This window comes from Anomalospiza imberbis, chromosome 2 (assembly GCF_031753505.1).
Source record: "Anomalospiza imberbis isolate Cuckoo-Finch-1a 21T00152 chromosome 2, ASM3175350v1, whole genome shotgun sequence".
Classification (NCBI taxonomy): domain Eukaryota; kingdom Metazoa; phylum Chordata; class Aves; order Passeriformes; family Viduidae; genus Anomalospiza; species Anomalospiza imberbis.
The window spans coordinates 61,926,218-61,950,126 of record NC_089682.1 but is presented as its reverse complement, the minus strand read 5'-3'; the positions used below and the strand labels follow the sequence as shown (position 1 = coordinate 61,950,126).

The following is a 23,909-nucleotide window of genomic DNA, read 5'->3' as shown; positions in this document are numbered from 1 at the left end:
AATAATTACTTAAGTCATAGTAGAAACTGCGTGCAACTACTGCCAGCCCTGTCTTCAGCTGAGACCCAGCCTGTACCTTGAAGAATTTTTCACCTTGACCAAACAGGCTGAGGTTCCCTGTCTGCATTGGATTCCTGCTCCTTCAGGGTCATACACAGTATGGTGGAATTGCCCTGCTGCAGAAAATAAGTAATTGAAGAAGAATTAGGAATAAAGAAGTGGTTTGTTTTGTTTAGTTTGTTAAATCCAAGCAAGCAGCAATATGAACTTGCAAAATCATGGCACAGAAAAGAATACTTTAAAATGCAAATGTTTGAGGCAATGAAAAATAATTACCCACTTTTTACTAAAGATTTGCTGAGGTTTGGAAATTTTCTTTCACTATAGCTCTGTTATTAGATTTGGGTTTTGGGAGGTTAGCTTTTATTTCTCAGTTGAATAAATTTAGCAATAAATTATCTCCTACTCCCTCCTGCAAAAAAGATGGAAATGTCAAGCCAAAAACTTATTTTTCAGTATTCAAATAATGGCTTTAACTTGACTTTCAGTGCTTAACTTGTGGTACTTTGAAGGGACTGTGGCCAAACTGATCCAGCAGATAAAACAGAAACTGCAAAGTGAATTTAGAAGGTGAGTAAAACAGAATTAAGACTAAACCTTGTCATTCTTCTTCTTTGTGATTACAATTATTTTAAATGTAATTTTATGGCTAACTTGCTTTCAGTTGAGCATTTTTTGTTGCTTTTTCTCCAGATGTTATGATATTTTGATGTACCTTCACCTCTGTCACTGATTTCACCACTCTCTGGCAAGCCCATACTGTCTATTTTTAGCTCCATGAGCTACTAATCCAGTTTCTCTGACAACTGCAATTTGTTGGAAGAAATTACTAGTGTTACGTTGTCTCAGAGCTATGAGCCCGTTTGAGAAATCAGCTTCTTAGCTGACCTTTAAAGCAAGTGAGAATAATGTGCCTGCAATTCCACAGGGTTTGGATTTCATTATCACAGCAGTGTGCATGAGATGGGCTGGCCCTGCTGCACAGCTCGGCCTCTCTGTTTTGTTTTCCTGGTAATTATAGAAACTGTTTACTCTACATGGAAAATCTGTAAGTTTTCTCAGCTCTTGAGGACAATACTATTTCTAATCCTTTTCTCTGGAGAGCAACAGTTCACAGTGTGGAGGACTGCATACTATTGATTCTTCTCAAGAGGAACTTTCCCACGGACCACGAGTGCGGTGAAAATCACCACAAATGTCTAAGGATCAGAATGGCAACTGCAAACAGAAGAGACACGTATGGGAGCAGTGTAGCAGAGTGGCAGCCCTGGTTCTTCCCACTCCTCTCTGGTTCAGAGCCTGACACAAATTCCTGTCAGAGAATCTGGGTACTCCAAGTGCATCACAACATAAGTATGACTTAGGAGGGTCAGATAGAAGCTTTAGTAACTACGATCAGAGTGAGAGAAGGTCCAGCTAGCACCTCACCCTCTGCTCCTCTTTCTTTCCCAAGTGATTGCAGACACTGCAGATACTGTTTCAAGAAAATAAAAAGAAAAAAAGGTGATGAAAATTTATCATTTCAATTAAAAAAAAAATATACATTTCTGGGATGCATGGATTTATTAAGTAGCTATTCCAAGAAGGAATTGAGCAGTAAACAACATGATGGTTTGGAGAGATGGCTCTTGGTGAAGACATCAGATAATACACTAAAGCTATCTTAGAGCAAAAGTGGGGAGTTAACAACAATCACAGATTGTTAGCTTTAAGTGGAAAGGAATGTTCTTATAACTAAAATAAACCCCCTAGCCAGACTTCTAAAATCTTATATATTAATAATTTTACTTTCACATCCCTTTGAATCTGGCTGAAGCCTGGCCCTTGCCACAGTGTCTTTGTCTTCATAAGTATTTGATATTCTATTCTTTACATCTTCTCATTCTTAACAGCAGTGGAATTTATCTCACCTACAGCAATGGCAGCTAATCTGAACCAGTCCTCCACCTCCACACAGTAGTCACTGGGGCGGAAAAAGAAGTGCATAGCTAAGGCAGTGGTTTATCTTATCCCTAAGACTTTCTCCAGGACAGCTCAATCTTTGAAATGCCAGGATGTCTGCACTGACTGTAAAGGGTACTGACCTGACTAGCTCAGACCAGACAGAAGTTTTAGATGCTTAAATGCAGATCAGCTGAATTTCACTTTTATTTACAGCAACTCCCCAAACCCTTGGTTCACTAGAGGACCCCAGTGCAACTTGGGCACAGTGAGACATAAGAATAATAAGGAATATTCTAGCATCAAAGACATTAATGTCTGCAACTTAGTGATGTGCTAATTTTTGGCAAGGCAATATAAATGTCATGCATTAGGATGGGAGTTCTGTCTAGAATGGGTTTTGTTTAGACTTCAGTAAAAGGCACAATGCTGTCCTGACAGTGAGCATATTTAAAGCTTGGCTTTGGGATGCTCTGTATCATCTTACTAAGCTGTGAACAACTGAATTAAATTTTGGCCTTACTCAACATGATCTGCATGACATTTCTGCAGAAGCTACTGAGTAAAATACTACTTCCTTGGAAATTTTGTATAGACAATACTTGGTTGAATGTGCATTTGAAAACTCCATATATAGGACTGTTTCGGAAAGAGGAGTGTCAACTGCAGATTATCTCATAAACTTTGTACCTCTTTATTATGATAGAACAGTATTCCAAGCTTTCCTTCTGTTTAGGTATTTCTAAACAATATTCACTTACAGAGCAAAGCAGTCTCCATTTTATAAAAAAGTGCTAACATTTATCCCTATATACTTTTAAAAAGACATTCCTACTACCACCTCCAAATTTCCAGTTGGCAAAGTACCTCACTTGCCCCGTTTCACATCTAGTGTGACATTCAGTATTGAAACTCATGGAGGAATTCTTATCCCTACCTCCATAATAGCCAAATAATACAAAAGAGCAGGACACTCCTTGCATTTTGCATTTAGATGTTCTACATTTTATTTTCCCCCACAATTTTTCTCTGTAACTAGAGATTCAACTCTTACTTAAAATAAAAAACTCTAAAATCATGCATTTCTCATGCAATTCCACTAAAACTTTAAGGATTATAGACTCTAAAATCCAGCCTTACACCCTCAGAGTTCATGACACTATGTGCGATACTTTCTTACACTTTGGATGAATAATCTCTGCATCATCCAGCTTGCAAATAGATGAAAGCCACATCTATGTACAGCTACTCTCTCCTACACACAGACTTCACTTTCTTCAGATGCTTCTTATTTATACACTTGCAGGACCTACAAGAAGTTTCCAGAGAGGAGGAATGTTTACATACTTAAACACTGACAAGCGCATGGGACTTAGAGGAGGGATTTCTAACTCACATTTCCAAAACTTATTTAGGCACCTAGAACATCAGGATCATTCAGCAAAGATTCAACTTCCAGAAAGAGGTTGTGTTTAAGCAAAGAAAATGGGATTGATATGTATGACCCTTAATGTGAATTTAAAAATTACCTGCTTCTTCTTAGGAAATACAAATAATCTGAACTGGTAAGCAATGCTTTCAGTGTACAGTTTCAGAATTATTTCAACCAGAAGTGCCATAGAAACTTCTAACATAAATATACCTGTCAGTACCTCCGTTTTATTTTCCATACAATCTGTTCTCTCATGCAATGGCTCACATCTAAAAAATCTCTCCTTGATGGTTATTTATTCCTAAGCTTGTTCTTTTGCAATAAGTTCAGAAACTCTGATATTGATTTTACAGTATGTTCCAATCTCATTAGGGAAGGAAAAAATAATACCTTAGGGATGTACTAGTAATAAACAAATGCCAAAATAGATTAAAGAGTATTTGCCCTTTGTGGGTATTAATCAGTTTTAGCATATATTTACTGTTGTGTATAAAACAGAAGTCATCCATTGTATATACCTGCCTGGTTTATTACTCCTATTTATCATTCCTGGGTATATCTTACATCTATTACCCCTACTATTGTTTCTAGGATGTAAGACTAGTCTTACTTAGTGGGCAGTCTTTTAAAATACTGTTTACATCCAAAACTCTTTTCTAATTCTGGTCTATAGTTCAGATTTTGCTCTTCCTTATTTAAGTGAGTAGCAGCATATACTTTTATAAAACTAAGAAAAAAACACCACCTCAAAAAAATCAAATTATTCCATTACATGCTCTTCTTCTCTGAGGAAGAGGATGGAAGGACAAACAGTACATGTCAGGGTGTTATTCTGCCATTTAATGTCCTGCTGAAAAGTAGTTTGTTAAGGTGATAGGTGCTATACAGGAGACTACACAGAAGAGACTAGCATGGCTTTATTTATTGCTTCAAGAGTAGTCATTAGAGAGTATTGCTAAGGAATAATAATAATAATAATAATATTTGTTTTACCTAGAAAACAATTAGCTCAGTATGAGACCCTCTGCTAACAGAAAGTTAATTTTGGGTCTACAAATTCACAAAAGCACAAAAAATGTGTGTTAATGATAACCTGGCAGCTATCTCTCTGTTCTTCAGAATCTATATGTTATTACCATCTCGACTACAGGATAAGGTTTGTGCAGGTATTCTGGCATACAGTTCAGGTGAACGTGGCACATAGGTTTTGTTTAACTGGGCTAGGGGTTCAAAGCTCAAAACCTTTTCTAAATCACACTCCTAATGGCATCCCAGAGTTGTGACTGGCAGTGCTGGTATCATATGCAAAGTGTTCAGACAGTAGGAGGGATCTGCAGGACCACAGTAGCCCATGCTCTCAACAGTCACCATGGCTACAGTGGTAACACTTTACCTATCTTGGAATATGCTTATCTATCCCTCTGACACTTAGTTTGATTCAATTTATTTTGGCCAGTGCAAGATGCTGAAAAGCAGCACAGCAGAAGATCTGAGACACAGCACTTGGGCTGAAAAGAATGTAATGAAGAGGGATCCATCTCCCTTATTTTGGCCATCTTAAAAAACAGAGGTCTAGTCTAAGTTTGCCATCTGTGGTCACTGAGAAAGTTAAGCACACTCAAGGATTTAGGCAGCCTCATACTCTTTCTGAAGCAGAGGGGACAAGTGCCTGAAGTGCTTACCTGTCCTCCAGTTTTGAAAAGAAACTTTGATTGTTGGAATGCCAAAGAGGGCCAGACAGCTGAAGGCGCTGCTGCAGCCAAGATAATCAGCATGTCCCTCTTGACTCATGTTAATTCCACTGCCTCCTTGCTAGCCAAGGAAGATACTTTTTTTCTCTGAAATCCTCTCATTTCTTTTGGTCCGAATTAAAACACGTTCAGCCTCACTCTGCCTTTGGAAACTAAAATCCCTGGAGCAAACAGCTGGTTTAACATCTGCCTCCACTGATCCTCTTGTTAAGGCTGCCAGCAAAGTTGCCACTTTGCATCACACGTTGTATTGGGCTCTCTAATGTGAACCCCAGCCCAGAGGGAAGCAGACTGAGATGCCTCATGCTGTTTGGAGAGGCCATTTTGTTGCTACAGTGACACAGTGACACTAACCCGGACCACAGATAACTGGAGATCAACCTTTCTAAGCCACAGGAGCAAGTTAGCATCTGCAGAGGTGAATGATCTGTTGCCTGTAACTAAATTGCTGCATTCCTCAGTTTCCCTGTCTCTCTTGCTTTCAAGCACAATTAACAGTCAAGCCACAAAAGATCAATCATGTATATGAGGTTAAACACCTCACAGATTTTTGTTGTAAGCCTGCTCATGCATTGCAAATGAATAACATCATTAAGGAGTAATTCCTATCTGCACAGATGAATTTGGTGCTTGTGAAAGCTAAAAGCATGCCATGGGCTCTTAATGCAACGACTTCACCCAAACCCACCAGTGATAACTTGCACTTTGGTCTTTTCACTCTCTAAGGATGTGAGTGCCTGCTGTGTCACCATAGCAGTTTTGTCTTTGCTGCAAGAAGAGTAAGATCAGCCCTTTAACCCCAGTTATTCTTTAGATATAAGCAGCCATGTCAACAATATATGCTAATTAGAACAATAGGAATTATTCACTGTATCACATACAGTGTGCTAAGGGAAGGTAAGTAGCAATCTTTTGGAGAGCAGAACCCTAACAAGAGCGGGACATAGCATGCAAGATGATGGAATTATTAACAGTAGCAGAAGCCAATCAACTCCTACTTGTTGAGTCTGCTGCACACTCAGCATCTTCAATTCATCCATAGCCTCTCCTGTCACTGGCACCCTCAATCCTGTACAGCATTATGAATAATGTATTACCTCGAGGGAAAGGAACCAACTGTCTCTGAGTTTGACAAGCTTTTTTTAGCTTCTTGTTTTGTTGCTAATTTAAGCACGCTGCTATTTCCAATACTACACATTTTGCGCTATTTTGCAAAAGATCACCAGAATCCAGAAAGGAAGCCAAAAGCTCTGAGACTGCATTAGGACAGGGAATTAGCTCTCCTCAGTGAGCTCTGAGCACTCAGCAGAGGTGAGTTAGTAGCCTGAGACTAGAAGAGGAAAACTCAGAAGATGTCCTAAATTTATAATGCTGCTGCTGGATTACAGACTCCTTGACAGGACAGTCTGCATGAAGCATGTACATGTGACAGTTTGTGGCAGCACAAGAATCAGAAAGCTGTCCAGCAATTCAACTTGCCCCAACAACCAATGCAGGTCTCAGACTCATCTGCAATTCAAAACAGCAGTTTTGGGTGCTATTTTTTTTCCATTCATTTTTAAATTGCCTGAGAGAAGGATCTATTCAGAGCAAGAAATATACAATGTGAAACTGGTTATCAGAGTTTACATCTTAGTGCAGTGCTGGTACTTTTAAATGCATGCAGCATATCGTGGTTTTGCTTTATCCAGGAAAAAAAGGGAAGATGGATGTTAAACATGCCCAATCCTGCTGTTGGGCTTGGTAGAGAACACTGTGAGCGCAGGAGGAGATAGCACTGTGAAACAGCCCATGCACACACATGTAGTGCCATGGTCTGTTAATGACTCAGTTACAAGGATTTCTTCAAAACAGGTAATTCCCATACACAATTTCCAAGGTTTTAAGAGCTTTGGTTTTCTGTTTGCAGAGGCACGTATCCAGGCTTCAAAACAGACTCAGATCTGAAACTGAATGTGGGAATGAGCAGAGAAGCCAAAACCACAATCACAGTTAATGACTATTGGCTCTCTGGAATTAAAAATGAAATATCCTTTGGGACCCTGCAAGAAAACCACACTTTGAGAGTCCTGGCTTAGTAGCAATTCTCCCATGCAGAGGCTTTTGTCTTTGAATGGCACATTTTGCCAGAGGGATGCAGAATAAAATTTATCCACCACCCTACCATTTCATCACTATTTCCTTTTTTCTCTGAGTTCATGATCTCTATGAACTGCATCACAGAAAAGCCTGTGTGATGGGGAGCTTCAAGCAGATGGAAAAATCTGACACAAGATCTGTAAAAAGTATTCTGGGGAAATGACTGTGGACTCTCTTTACTCTGGCCTCCTGATTTTCGTATATGCAACTGGACAAAAGAGATTGATGAACGCAGCTAGGGGAGTCCTCACATCACCTTCCCTTTGCCTTGTACATGCAATACAAAATAGATCTCCTCCCTCTCTTTTCAGAGAGGGTAGATTTGTTCTGCACAGAAACTCAAGACAGCAGATGTGGCTTATTGCAGCTACGTGAAGAAATACAAGAACGTAAATTCTTACCCAGAAGAACCAAAGACCATCTGTTTCATAGGAAGTAAAATGTTGAAAGAAAATTCCAACTAGAGTGTATGATTTCTGTAACTATTTCAGCACCTCTAACCTCTCCACCTCATCATCTCAAGGTACAAAATTCTGAGAACCTTTCTATTTAAGAAGACGATGCCAGGAAAATGAGAACCTTTTCCCTATCACTAAAAGTAAGCGTTGTTGGAGAAATGTTGAGTCTGACTGCCACCTAATTGACATGACAACAACAATCCTGATAATAAATTTCATTTAACTTTGTAAAGGTGCCCAACAAAATAAGCTTGCAACCTAACATGAAAGGCACCAGATGCAACTACTTATTTACAAAGTGCTGAGAATTTGTTTTTTCCTCACATCGACATAGAAAAATGTCCCCAGAGAGCCCACACCTTTTTCATTAACATCCCTCATCATAACACAAGATAATACCTAGCATCTGCGCTGCAGTTCTAGATATGTTACCTTTATATAAGCTTATGAAAAACAAAGACTGTATACTTTTATACAGTCAGTGTATCCTAATTTTGGGAGCTAGATGATTTATTTACAAACACTACCAATGTATTCATGGTGATAGCAATTTTCAGTTCTCACACAGATCTCTCTGATTTTAAATCTCCTTATACAACAAAAAGTCTCTGAGAAGATGAGGATGGTAATACATACTGGTTTTGATTGCTTCTCCAATTTGCTAGTAAAACTAGCATTCATCCATCATTCGCTATGAAAATGTTTCCAGTGATCAAGATCAGGTGCAGAATTAACCTAGATATTTCTTATTAACAACTGTAAGAGACAAGTTATTGAACTACAAGCTTTAGGTCTAAACCTCTAAATTTGTACTCTTCACATAGGACTATGGGTGGTGAGAAGAGAAAAAGAGCTTGGCCAGATAGGTTGAGACTGACATCAGCAACTACTGAACAATGAAGATGTGCCAGAGAAGTCAGACTGAAATCTAAATCTACTAATGGCTATTTGAAAAAAAAATCACTCTAGGGAACTAAGTAATGACATCCAAATGATGGATTTATTAGCTGGAAGTGGCATTCCTCTTTCAGTGGTGAAACATGAACTTTGATCCATTTATGATTCTTACACATCTCACTGGTGTTCCCAGGGTAAAAAAATGCATGCTACATCCTGTCTATGTGCAAACTAATGGCTATAGGCTAAAACTTGGCATCCTGTGCAGGAAATTCTCAGATCTGTAATTTGGATGGAAATTTCACAATCTCAAGCTTGAACTCTTTCTTTTAAGTAATTTTTCAGATAGGCCACAGAACTCCATATGCTGTTTATCAAGGTAGATAAAAAAATAACTCCTCTAATCCCAAGAATGCTCTAATACCAATGGAAGAAATCTTTAACATCAGTATCCCACTAGAAAGTGAGGGAATTTGCATTCAAATAGGTTTCTAATGCTAATTCCCATGCATCTACCCTCCTCAGACAAGAAAGAACTCACCCCTGCATAATAAGTTCAGACATCATCTGCATGCTAAAGTCGGTAAAGGTTCAAGACAGTCCTTTCTCACCCACAAAGGCTTCATGGAAAGGAATCCTGAAACATATTCAGCACAGGCTAGCAGTGCTGTACTGACTCACAGGGGCTACTGGTCAAAGGATAGAGAACTGTTATTCCCTTCACAGAAAGATCCAGCTGGATAATCTTGAAATGTGATGGAAGTTATTTACTTATTTTCAAGAGGTGCCTCATGTTATGACTACTAAATCCATAAGCAAACTCATTTCTGTTCCAAATTAGAGAAATGCAGAGTATCTTATGCTTCCTAGCTGCTGCTGAGTCTTATCTTTGATTAAAGTGATTAAAGGCCCACATACAGCTAAGCCACTTTGGAATCACAGCACAGATTTTAACTAACAATCTGCAAGCTCACAACAACATCACCACCCCAGTATGATCCAAAGGCAGCACACCTGCACAGGAAAACTGACCACCACTACTTGTGAAAAAGAAAACCTGAGAAATAAACAATGCCTGAAAATGTTCGAGATACACACCTTGCTTGAACCAGATTAAATTAAGACAATAATTCTGTATTAATTTTCAACAGCAAAGAATTGGCCTTTTTTTGTTTGTTTGGTTGGTTTTTTTTTTAATTGTCTTGGACTAACAAAAATCTTGAACTGCTATTTGAATTAAACCCATAAAAGTACTGCCTTTCCCTTTTTGGTGTTTTTTTTGATCTTAACTAGATAAAGCAGGGGACCTTCAGCCAATCCAACAATAGAGAAATTTCCGAATGAGCAATCATTATTAACAGAATGGATTTTCAACAAGCAACCTGGACTAGGAGCACAAGTCCTCTTAAATATGTGGAAAACTAGCATCCAGAGAGTTTCCAGCGTCTGCTGGAATTCCTCAGAGTAAGTTTTCACAAGATCAAATTTTTAGAGAAGTTCAGGGCTCCTACTGAAAATCAGTTTGGCTGATAATTTAGAGGGAAAACAAGTCCCATCGAAGAGAAATTTTCTGTTTGTCCACACATTGATCTTCTGCACTTTGTTTACATTGTCCTGGAAGGACTGGACATACAACACTGTAGGACAAATACTGAACATTATTTTATATACGACAGTGCTCATCTAAAGCTTTAGCATAAAAACCAGATCGAGTGATTTACCAAAGTCGGGTTTATTCTGTAAATATTGATTGGGTTTTTTTTTGTTGCCAAAAAAGTCAAGAAATGCCTTCTTCCCACTTGTATAAAATAAGGTTTGATAGGCAGAATGTATGAAATATACAGTAACTTCTTCTGAAAAGCTATTTAAGCTCACTCAGCTTACAGTATGTGGAATGTAATTTTCCAGAAAGTGAAATATGTATAAAAATAGGTAAAATTCCTACAATATTTGTATTGAGTCATAATTCCTCCTGCCACGAAGGTTACAATAGCTCTACAGTATATGTATGAAATGCTTGTTCATAAAGTTAAAAAACATCATTACCTTACTGAAGAACACATTAAATATAGGAATGCATAATCAGAACTGACTCTCAATTCTGCTTAGCTGGTGCAAATCTACAGAGAACCATCATCCTTTCTGCACAAAACAAGACAAACCTCCAATCTGACAGTTGGGGTTTTGTTTGCCATAGAGGGGCCAGACTGAAGTTTATGAAAGAAATTCCTCTGGAAGTGGAAGTACATTGTTTAATATTTTTTCCCTATCTCCACTTTGTTTACTGACAGCAGTTACCCACCTTTTAAAATGATTATTGCCTGACATTACATGGACCTTTTGACTGCCTGTTCAGAAGGCAGTGAAACACAAAGAACCTCCAACTCCCCTGTCGTGACCCAGTTCTGGGCTTGTGCTTTTTTGACAAGTCTTTGATCTGCAGCAGGCCTCATAGGCTGGTCTCCCGGAGGAACATGGTGCCGATGTTGTAAGACACCTTTCTCACTCTGGCAGATGTGATGGAAGGTTTTGGTGGCTTCTGACCACTTCTGACCTCCAGGAAGTAACAGATCCCAGGAATTTCCTTTGGAAAGTTTTCTGGAAGCTCTTCACGGGAACGAGGAATAAAAATAAAATTATCCTCCTTTTTCAAGAGCCTGGAGAAAAACAAAACACAGGGATATAAAACACTGTAAAACACATTCCAGAAATGGCTCTTTGGAAGAGGTGGATCCTATGTGCAACCAAGTAAAAAATGAGTTTACACTACTACGTAGCCTATAGAGAAATTCTAAGTCATGATCCTCAGCTGATCTATATGAACTTATCATCATTAACTTCAAGGAGCTCTGTTGACTGAGATCAGCTGAAGTGATGGCTAAAAAAAAAAATTCTCCGAAAATCAGTATCAGCATTCAGAAAGTACTGTACCAGAAAGAGAACCAAATTCATAATGAAAGTTGTCCAGAACATATAATTTGGCTTAATTAAAACACTTTAGTCTGGTCAGACTGGCAGAAATTAACATTTGAGAGTGATGGCTACCACCAGGTTTCCTGCTGGAAGGCAGGTATGAATGTGGCAGTGCTTGGGAGCTCTCCCAGATAAAAGCAGGGAGGTCAGTTTGTGCCCTTCTTTCACTCAGTAGTACTGATTTTCATAAATTCGGTTCGAACAGAGCAAATCCAACTTCAACAGAAGAATCAAATCTGACACTATTCATCAACACTACCCACAGGTTTAATCTAGGCTATTTGGTTGGGTCAGAAAGCGATCCAGGTTCCCTGGACCCACAAAGCCATCTCCTGGCATTCCTGCTCAGCTGGTACAACACCACAGACACCACTATGCTGCCTTCTGCCACTTGCCATCTTAGCCATGGTGGAGAAATCCCTGTCTGGTTAGACCTGAAAATTTAGGGCGTCTTTATCAAGTATCTTCCCCAGAACTAGCTGGACTTGTAAAATAAAGGAAGTAACTGTAGACATTTTATTTTTGTTTCCAAAATAAATTTAGTGGCATTCAATCCCTTGCAGCATTGAAAAGAGCAGTTTTGAGACAATGGTAAATTCTGAGCACAGTTGGAAAAGCATGCTTCCTCTTTTCCTTCCAACAATATTTATCCTTTCTCTCAATCAGTTTGAAGCTCAAAAACATAATTGGGAAGAACATTATAAGTTTCCATGGAATTTTGTAATAGGTAGATTATTTAATGCCTGTAAAGTTGAATTCTGGAAAGCAAATGAATGAATGAATCATCTTGCCAGGAGAATTTTGCAGGGTTATTAGTATATGCAATGGCACTTTCTTCAAAGAGTATTTTTCATGAGTTTTGCACGAGATGGTCTGTGTAAGCTCATTGCATATAAGGGCATTTTCTTTCCAGCTTTTAAATAATCACTTGGTTATAAAGCCAATAAAGTTTTTGCCTTTGAACTTCTGTGGAGAACTTTATTTTGCATGTGGTTTGAAGGTTCAGAAGGACAATTTTATGATCAAAACACTGCAATCTTTTCTTAACTGCATGAAAGTTTGTAGAGGCCTTTACAGAGAAGTTTCTCTTATAATCTCTGCAATGTTTCCAGTAAATATTTGGTGTGTCCAAACTAAAGGCTTAATATACTGAAATAACTCTTCACAGCTTCCCAAATTAGATTTCTGCATGTAACAGCTGAGGTCTTAAAACTTTCTGAGCTAAATCTGTAAGCTTTCACTGTAGCCTCTCTTCCCCGCACTATGGAGCATCAGGCCTTCATAAAAATCAATGGTTTCCTCATCAGAGTCTAACATAGTGTAATTTTAATGACAGTTACACAAATCCAAAACTGTAAAATATATCCATATTCTTTGGTTAAGGTCAGGGCTGGCACTAAGTTTAGTTGATATTTTATACTATTTCCTCATAGAAATAAAAAGTGCAAGATATTAATTACCCATCTTACTTTCACTTGTTTTGTGAATTGTAGCTTGGTTACAATTAAATGCTCCAGGACTGATAGACAATTAGTCTTTTCAAGATTCCTCCACTGCTGTGGCTTGTGATAGTCTCCACATGCCTGTATTAGATGCCTGAATCAGCCTCTAACGCTCAGAAATTGTCCAGCTGACCTTCATTGGGATAACATTTCAGCTCTCAAGCAAGCATGGCAGGAAACCTTTGTTACCAAATGTTAATGGAAGTTACTTATGATTACATTCTATCCTACTTACTTTACTACTTCTAAGGGGAAAAAAAGAAAAAAAAAATAGAAAAAAGAAATCTGGCTCATAGAATAATACTATTAAAAAGATTTCATCAGGATGAAAATGACCTCGTTACCTTTCTCCTAAAGAACAGGTTCTTCAAATTCCTTAAATAATATGTCGGTCCTGACACTTGGCTTTCCAGTCTGAGAATGAGATCATAATTCAGAAATTGCTTCTGATTTCTTACATCTTTTTGTATATACTAAAGAAGCAAGTTATCTGCAAATAATCAGTGCATATCAGTGAGGATATTTTTATGCAAAATCTTCCTTCTTACTTTTAGGCCTTCTGTGATGTCAAAAAGAAATCAATAACAGTTGATGACCATGGCCATTTTTAAGTTTATTGAATTCCTTTTTATGGGTACAAAGAGCACCAAAAGATCCTTGTGCCAAGCAGGTGAATAAATAGTGCACATCCTTAGAGATGTGCGCTGAGCTGCGCTGTGGTGGGCTGACCCTGGCTGGACACCAAGTCCAGCTGATCAAGTCACTCTATCCCATGCAATCCATTTTTTGCACTTCCTCTCTGGTTCAGGAGAAAATCCAGTGTAAAACCTTCTGCTCTGGAACATTTCCTGGGTGCTGGCACCCAGTTCAGGTTGGTTGCCTCACCTCGTGGACTGTTCTCAGAGCGCTCCTTGGTGAACAAGACAGGCTGCCAGTTGTGAAAGCCTGAAAGAACAATCTACCCTGAGAGCACAATCTTATCCTTCACCTTCAGGAAATTATGTTGCAGTTTTAACTGTATAAAAAATGTCCCCAGATTGTCCCATATTCAGAGAGCTTAAGCTGAAATTACACAGCCTCCACAGTTCAGGAATATTCATATAACAACCAGTCTGAAAATATCCCAAAGCACTTATCTGAGCTGTATTTTCTGAATCACTTCTGTGAATTTCCCCTCAGGGCACTATTGCAAAGAATATTTTTATAGGAGGTTTTTCACAGGTTCAAAATTCTGGGTTCCACTCAAGTAGTTGGATACATAATTTACAATTCAGAGCTCAAATTGTGAGGGTCAGGGTACTCAGGCATTCCTATAAATTGCCTGGAATTAGGTCTGCCCTCAGCTTGTCTTCTTCGTTCATGTTCAAGGGGAGGAAGAATTTCTTAAGCAGTGATTTGCAGTTGATTAACTTTGACACCTTCTCCTCCTAACCTGAAATCTTCCAAAGCTTTTAAAATTCTTGTTCAGTCCCTTCCTTGGTGGGAATGCTCTTGCTTTCACACAAAAAGAGATAGTGTCTGAGAATTATCCTTTTCTTTTTCTTTTCAGTTCATTAATTTAGGAAAAAATTTCACGAAGTCTGTGTGTGAATGAAAATTGGGATCATACTTAGTAGGAATCTTGACGAAGCTTTTAAAAGCTGTAGCTCTTTCTTCACATAGATGAAATGATACGGTAATTATATTTCAAATTATCTTGGCAAGAAACAGTAACATCTTCATCAGAGTTTCTATATTCAGAAAACCATAGAATCACTGAATATGCTGAGTTGGAAGGGACCCATCATGAATATCAAGTCCAACTCCTGGCCCTGCACAGGACCATCCCCAAGCTTCACACCATGACCCCGAGAGTGTTCGAACACCGCTTGAACTTTCTCAGGCTCGGTGCTGTGACCACTTCCCTGGGGAACATGTTCCAGTCCCCCAACCACCCTCTGGGTGTAGCACCTTTTCCTGATATCCAGCCTAAACCTCTCCCAACTCAGCTTTGTGCCTTTTTCTTGACTTCAGCCACGAGTCTCATGAGGAAATTGCAGACAGCAATGACATCTCCCCTCAGTCTTCTCTTCTCCAGGTGGAACAAACTAAGTGACCTCAGCCACTTCTCATATGGCTTTCCCTCCAGATCCTTCACCCTCCTTTGGACATTCTCTAATACTTTAATGTCTTTTTTATATTGTGGCACCCAGAAGTGCCCCCAGCACTGGAGGTGAGGCTGCCCCAGTGCAGAGCAGAACAGAGCGGGACAATCCCCTCCCATGCCCAGCTGGCCATGCTGTGCCTGATGCCCCCCAGGACAGGGTTGGCCCTCCTGGCTGCCAGGGCACTGCTGGCTCATGTTCAACTTGCCACAGATCAGGACCCCCAGGTCCCTTTCCACAGTGCTTCTCTGCAGCCTCTCATTCCCCAGTCTATACACACAAGAAGGGTTGCCTTGTCCCATGTGCAGAATCTGGCACTTGCCTTTATTAAACTTCATATGGTTCTTATGGCCCAGCCTTCTAATTTGAAGTAAGAAATGGTGATTGCTCATCTCTCCCATTTGAACTAACAGAGACTTGCTATTGCAGAATTGCTACAAAGCCCTCTATCCTGAATGCATGTTTCCCATGATGATTCTTAACTCCCTCCATGCCTACAATTTTTCCCTCCATCTCTCAGAGATGTCAGACTTTTGTACTTTTCACTGGATTGCTGAATCAGAGCACAAAAGTACCAACTCAGAACTAAACTTCATTGTGAACTTTTCTTTGGGAAAATTGGTCTGTATAGACCAAAAATGAACAAAAGTTCTAAGAGAAATACAATGCTCTACAACAAAGGAGACTATGCCTGCACTCCTAAACATAGGATGCACCATTGGCCTGGTCAATCTTCCATAAGTCCTATCACAGGGAGAGATATCAACAAAAGAAAAAGGTTCTTTCTGCCCTAACTCTTAAAGTACTGTAAAACCTTCAGTTAACCTTGTTCACATCAGCCCATTAATCAGTATAATTAGGAAAATCTAATTTTAATGGCTTTCCAAACAGGCTATGAGAAAACTGTCTCCAGTTGGACTGCTGCTCCCTTCCTCTGTGGCAACAAGTGTTGCTTGCTTCGCCAACTGGGCATCCTCTTGATAACATTAACCAGCTCATTTGTTTCCATATGAATAAACCACACTCATTAGAATAAATAAATACCACACTCATTAGAAATTTTGGAAGGCTGCTCTTAAAATACTCTGTATAAACATATGAATTTGCTACTGTAATGCTAAAAATCAGTGCATCTGGTTCTAAGCTTCAGCAGGTTTGAATTTCTCCCTCAGTTTCTGCGCATGCCATAAACATAAGGGACTGGAAATAAAACCCTGACTACATCTCTACCTAATTAATTGCACCTTGCATTTATTACTTTTTAAACTACGGAAGTTAGTTGTTCATGTTCATGTTCTTGTTCATTCAGGTCAACTGTGGAAAGGTTATGAAAGAGCCAGTCATGATTTTTAATGGGATATGTTGCATACCACATGCAGCTCAGCATGGTGAGTGTCAATCTCTGACCTTTAACATTTTTTTTCCTCACTCACCTAAGCAAAAAGAATACTGGTTTTCTGCTCTCTGTTTGGGACATCAGAGGCTCAGTGCACAGGTTTGCTACTAAAAGGCCTCAGGCTTTACACTGATGTAACAGTGCTGGCCTCAAGACCTGCTTGGATTTTTGCAGGCTTGAGCTTTTTGTAGTTTTAACAGTTGTATAACCAACAGATGACTTTTTCCTAAACATGTTTTAGCTTTAGATCAGCTGTGTGAAACTGTGGGGTAACATACACTGTTAACTACTGAACAGTGATCTAGCACAGCTATCCTGTGTAGAGTGAACCTTGAATAAAAGTGAACCTTGAACAAAAATACACTGTCACAAAGCACAGCACAGACAGACACCAGAGGCCCAAGGACCACCATCACAAAACACAACTACTATGGTGGTGCAGCCTTACAGAGGCAGGTGGCACTGGGAGTAGAAACCCAAGAAAAACAGTGCATTTTGACTATGCTTCTAAAATTAGACTAGCAATAATTTTTTGTGCCCATTAATAAGTTGTATTCCCAATCTGCCTAAAACTAAAGTGTCTGTCCACCAATATATCTTGAATACATGGTGAATTGACCAACATAAAAACAAACAGTTTTTTTAAAGGATGCTGAGAAATAAAATCTGAAATAATCTGAAAAGACTCTTGGGAGAGCAAGCCCATTGTTTTGACCATATGAGGCAGAAAAATATAGATGTAACGATCACTATAACCTGTAGGAGAAGTAATACATATAAATAGATACAACCTGTAGGAAAAAGAATTTGATGAAAATAAAAATCAATTAGGACTTTAAAGGTAAGCCTAATTTTAATTTAAAATCCCTGTAAAGAGGGAAGTATAGCAATACTTCTTAATTACATAAAACTTCTTTCATACACCTTTCTGTGAAAGAACTATTAAAAAGCCAGATTGGTTTTAATCAGATTTAAAGGCTGAGAAGCAATTTATGCAGGTGAGCACAATGACCTTGCCCAGCTCAATAAGCAGGTACACCTGGGTTGCCCTCTCTCCTAAATCAAGATAAAGATGTGGGATACAGGCTGTTCATCTTTGCCTAAGCTCAGGTCCCAGATGCATTGCCCAGCATGTGATAATGGAAAGTACCTGTACACAGCACTGAGTGCCAGAAGCACATTCTCCACAAGAGAAATACATGGTGCAAAAGACTAGAGGTAGAAAGAACATGAAAAAAAATTCATTCTTAAATAGGAGTTACTTGACAAACAGGAACAACTATGTTTACCTGCTTTTGATAACTTCTGAGAAATCTCAAAGCATTACATTGCAACACTACTAGGAAAACAAGACAAATGTAGGTTTATTATATTAATATCTCATAAAAATCATTATTAAAGGCTGAAACAAAAAACTAAAAAATATTTGATTTCTCTCTTGTGCTGAAGAGCCTCATAAATCTTACTGTGCTTCCTTCCTGACTATGGAAAATAGGGTAATTCTATTCAATTCAGGATAATGTAGATGAATTAAATAAACTTCTTTTCCTATTCCAGTCCATATGTTTATACAGGGACCAGTCTGGGATGCTCAACTTCGTCTCCAGTTTCCACATTTTTCACTGGAAGTTTTACCAATGCTATTCCAGTGATTTAACTTCACAATGCTCAGTGATTCAAAGCAAATGGGGATCTGTGATCCTTGCATCCAAAGACCTGTCTGAGTCAAGAAAACGGGATATTTCAAACAGAAGTGATGTTTCAGATTCAAAAAATGCAAAGTCCACCTTTGTTAAAGGTGTTGTTTCACAACTAGCAGAGCTCTGCCCAGGTAGGTGTAACTGGAGCGAGGCTGTCCCAGGCTCACTGCTGCTGCTAAGCAACAAACATCACACCCTGCACTTATCACTTTAGACTCTGATTCTTACTTAGGCAGATTACAGGCTTGAAGGGAAGTGTCTGTAACCAATAATAGGTATTCTAAAGTGTGATTATTATTTGAATGCTGACGACACTTTATGATGCATAATCTTTACTGAAAAATGAAAGCTGCTAAGTATTGGACATGTTTCAAGGACCTGCATGCTTTATAAAACTTGTATCACAACTTCCATCAGGGGCTGTGGTAGACACAAACATGTGATGAGAAATGCCAGTATTTTCATATAACTGAAAATTCTGTTGTGTTCAAACTGACTGCAAAATCATCTACTTTGGAAAACACTTATTCTTAGATAATAGAAATATTAACAGCAGTATTAACAAAGTGCACAGCAGCACAGTGTGATCAAATAGAAGCATTTAACAGAATATAAAGTCAAATACAAATACATTTTCAGTTTCAGATGAATCACTTTATTTATACACAATAAATATATACTCATACAATTTATATTTAAGAAAAGTTATATATGGATGCATCAGATGACTACTTTTTGATTTGGACACCACAAGGATATTATGTTAAATCTCACAGATCACGTTCAGAAACTCTGAATAATTTTGCCCCTTTGAGTATTTTGTAATTGCAGTCTCTTCTGGCCACTGTGTCAACAGTGTCATTTCTTGACTTCTGCCCTGTTTTTAAGCTTCCAACTGTGCCAGAAGGTATAGTTTGAAATCAACTTTTCAAGTTGCCCCATGCATATTCATTTTATCTTTTCACATCATTTCCCAAGCCTGTAATATAAAATTGTTCCTAGCCTGATCATCACTACTTTTAGCCACTCATTTTGAATGATAACTGCATCTCATTCAAATATATATTTTCTTGCCATTTCTACTTCCTTCACCTGTAACCATGTATCTAGCCTGTTATTTCCACTGCAAATTCTCTGAATCAAGCACTGAATTTGTTCAGCATGTTAACAGCAGATTGTTTACTGAGTACAGTAATACAGATAAAAAATACCAATAATTCTGTATTTTGTTGTGTGTTGTTTTGCAATTTTATGTTGCAGCATTGCTACATAATCAGTCACTTTTCTACCTTCTTCCTTTTTTGAAACAACAGTCTACATTGATAGTTCAATCAAAAGTTCAGCCATCTTGAAAAAAATGGTCCTATTCATACTGGATTTCTAGGATTAAAGGGAAGTGAAAAAAAACAGTTATGATGCAACCTAAAAGATATGCAGGGTGAGAAGATCTGACTCAAGTTTTGGTACCTACAACTTAGTAAGAACACTCTCCAAGGTGACTCACATTTGACCTGCCATGGTACAATATGCCCAGTGGCAGCCAGGCAGAGATGAGATACAGGTAAAGAGAAGCCATCTCCTCTGTGCCACAATGTACTGTGAGTCAGAAAAAGGGCAGCACAAACCCACAGATTTCTAACAAGCTCCACACTCAGGCCCTCAAATTAACTTTCAGAACAGTCTTTTAATCAGCATTGTGATGGAAAGAAAATAACATCACAGAACCATAGAATCAGTGGGCTTGGAGGGGACCTTTAATGCCAACCCTCTTGCAATGAACAGAAACATCTTCAGCTAGATCAGGTTGTTCAACAAGGACCACAAATTTGTGTCTCACAGAGGAGGTGCCATATCACTCATAACCAAATTCAACACCACTGCCACTGCGCACTGGTACATGGAAAGTGACTCTGGCTCCAGCATGAAGAGAGTTTTGTGCACCACAGGTCCCACAGATACTTTCTACTTATATTTCCATAAAGCTGTCTAGATAACCAGTTTCTGCTCTCGAGGACATAAACATGAGCAAGCAACACCATAGCCCTACACTTTTCAGAGTATCTTGAAGACCATCTCAGGCTGGAGAACAGCACTTTATAAGAACTGATCCTGTTCAAGAAAAGTTCAGCTCCCTGTCACAGGGACTTGGCCAGCTTTTGCCAGACCACAAACCAGACATCAAAGGCCCTGCTACTATGTAATTTTTGTAACTGGAGCACAAATGGTAAACAAAATTATGGTGACTATTGAAACCAGGTTTTAGAGGGTTTCTTCTGTCCCATAGTGGATGACCAAGCGCCAAACACTGTAGAATGCTGTGTATGGAAGGTCCCAAAACCAATTTCTTTTCAAATTATACCAAGCTCCAAACAGAAATTTCCTATATATTTGTTGAATTTATTTTTATTTAAATGAAAATGATTTCTGTGAACAATAATAAATTGGATTTGGATAGATCTGGAAAATAATAGATTGTCTTTCTCTTGCATGTTACCAGACAGCTGTATGAATTGATTTCTGTTCACTTTATGATACAAACCATATTCAGTTATTCTACCTCTTGTTCAATTTGTTACACTTGCTTCATTCTCAAAATATGATCTCAAGTGAATGGGCTCTTCAGAAGAATATTACTATATGCACTCGTTTAATTACTTTTAACTTTAATTTCTGACTGATTCATATTTTAGCATAGCAGACACTTCAATACTTGGATGAAGAAATCCCATTTAAAACTTTTATTTACATAGATAGCTATGGGGGAAAATATTTGAGATTCACAATTCTGAATAGGAAAAGAAAAAAGAAAGAAAAGCAATATTGTTTGAGCAACTGTGTACAGATTTACCACACAGTCTCAAAACCTTACTTCAGAAAATTACTTCGGATACAGAACATTGGAAGATTGAGATATTCTGCCAAAAAAAAAGTGAGTGCATCAGCTGTACTCTAAGCAGTAGAAATTCTAATAGTCAAACTGTCAAATTTGAACAATAAGGAACACCTTTTTTATTTAGGAGCTGTTCCTCATAACCAGATTTAATCAATCCTTCTCTCCATTTGCGTAATTTCTTCAAAACCCTAGGGATAGTGCTTTGCCATTTTCAATCTTTTTTCCTACATTATGAGAATGTTTCTATCAAGTGTGTCTTTACAGTGCTAAATAAAAAATTTTGTCTTCAAGAAAGCATTAAATCTCTTTGTAAGCTTGCCCTTACTGGCAAAATTAGACTTCCTTCTGAGACAATGGGAGTGCGCTTTCTTTCATGAACTGTGTTTAGCGGGTGGAACCCAAATCCCCACTCAAAAGCTGTAATAATGCACAAAACTACGTTGCTTTGGGAGATATCTCCCACTTCTTTTGTTGCATAATATTTTAGGCAGGAATGGCTCGCTCTTCTGTTGTGCCTCTTTGCCTCCAATGCCCGACTTCTTTGCACATTCTGATACAAACCTGCAAATGAAAGACAGGCATGCCCAAGCAATACTTCTTTCCAGCTGTCCTGATGCCTACCAACTTTCTGTTGAATTTCATGTGTTGAGGACAGAGCATGTTACAGGATGGAACTGAAAACAGGCTGAAGCAAAAGCAACAGGAAAGGGTGAAGAGGACTTACTGGTATGTGGTGGGACTGACATTGATGCGGCGTGGGTGACTTCCTGACTCGAACTTGCTTGCAAGGGTGACGTTGTTCCCAAAGAGACAATAGCGTGGCATTCTCACACCAACAACGCCGGCCAGCACCGAACCTGAGTGAATGCCTATCCTCATCTGGAAAAAGACATGAGATACACGTCAGGCTGACTCTCCTGTGCCACCAATATTAATGTCATTAGCACTTGTCTACAAGCAACCCTTTCAAATAAAGAGTAAATTAAAGAAGAAAGAGTGAAGGGGGAAAAAATCAGACTCTTCTATTCCTCTAGCTTAAATCAGATGCAGTTAAAAGAAAGAAGAACAAAAAAATCATCTTTTCACTAAAACGATTTTCTTCTGTGCACACTTGCTGGAGACTGTGACAGTCAAAATAGAAATCATGAACAGAATAAGTTGGGGTCATCCAGAGTTACTGCAATATCAGCCATCTAATTACACAAATAAATACATTACAGAGGTTATTTTTGCCACTACTTATAACACAGCCTGTAAAGTAATACCCAGTTTTTCTCAAACTGGCAAGAAGAATAGTTAAGTTTTATCTCCTCCGTATTTTTCTTCCAAACTCCTCAAGGTCTAAGGTCTTTCTCACTTTGTCAGAGATATTGCAGTGGTGAGAATGCTGAAGACTCAGGCACCAATGATTTTAAAGGTAATTGTACCCTTCTCAAAATAAGGAGGAATAAATTCCCAGCAAATTAAAAAACCCATGTGATTATTTCAGGAATCATCCCCTATAAACATCTGAGATCTGGCAACTGCATAGACCTGTACAGCTCAGAGTCATCATCCAAGTTTATTTCAGAGTGAATAATCAGACATTTACTCTGCATATATTTTAGCTAACAATTGTGTTTGCCAAGCAAATAATTTTTACAGATAGGGAAATATTTTTCTCTAGTTAACTTTGTAACGGTAAAAAATTGAAAAGAAGATACTTATATCCTCTGAGGATACTCTTCATCATAGCAACTGGACTGCTGCAAAACATAAGGTGTAGGAAATAAACAGCAGCTACTAAGAGGATCTGATGGGGTATGAATGAGTGACTTACCTAACACTGTACTCAATATGGTCCTTTGACTTACTTAATTCAGAGTTATTGCACTGTGCTTCTGTCCATCAGTCCCTATTTTTTTAACAACAAAATACATATGGACTCAAATATAAATTTTTAAAAAATCATTGTTACTCTTTTTTATGTAAAGAAAATGCCAGCATTTGATAACACTGGTGTCCATGAAGCTCTAAGAACATAGTCATTATTTCACTGACTATGGTTTTTCCTACATGCCCAAGACTTTCACCATGCAGCAAAGCACTCTTCTAATTTTGTTCCTCTCTTATGTGTCACAGACAATGGGTTTAGAATTTTATCTGCTATACAGTAAGCTCCTGCATAACTTAAGGACATGTTCTGCATTCAATGTGATACTACTTGCAACATTCTCACAGGCAGCCTAAAACCCTCAATCTTTACAACAATGCTGTTAACTACAGACTAGGTTGTTTGGTTTGTTTGTTTGTTTCTTCTTCTTTTTTCCTCCTTTTTTTTTTTTTAACTGTGACTATGTATCACTCACTTTAATTGAACTTTCAAACCTTTACTATGTTTTGGAAGGCATCCACAGAAATCCTTCAAATCCTATATTCCATAGGGCTGGGAAGCATCCAGGAACTTGGTTTGTCTGCTAACATCTGTGCAAACTCGTAACACTTGGGTTATTTTTCCATCTTTTGGAGGAACAAGATTTCCTGCTTTTGCTACAACATACATTTAAACTCCTCTGTCCATTACCAGTGGAAAAAAGTGATCCTGCAGTCATGAATTGGGTAAACAGCCCTTCTCCATATAGGT

At 38.5% G+C, this 23,909-nt stretch overlaps 1 protein-coding gene across 1 annotated transcript in view; it reads right to left on the bottom strand.

The window, feature by feature from the left end:
- Positions 1 to 10,854: 10,854 nt before the first annotated feature.
- GUCY1A2 (guanylate cyclase 1 soluble subunit alpha 2) overlaps positions 10,855 to 23,909 on the bottom strand; it is a 137,414-nt gene continuing 124,359 nt past the window's right edge. Inside the window, exons 7-8 of the mRNA XM_068181390.1 lie at positions 22,011 to 22,165; positions 10,855 to 11,335 (exon numbers count right to left, since the gene is read on the bottom strand). Coding sequence (XP_068037491.1) covers positions 11,128 to 11,335; positions 22,011 to 22,165 — 363 coding nt within the window. The 3' untranslated portion in view covers positions 10,855 to 11,127. The remainder of the gene's footprint in view (positions 11,336 to 22,010; positions 22,166 to 23,909) is intronic.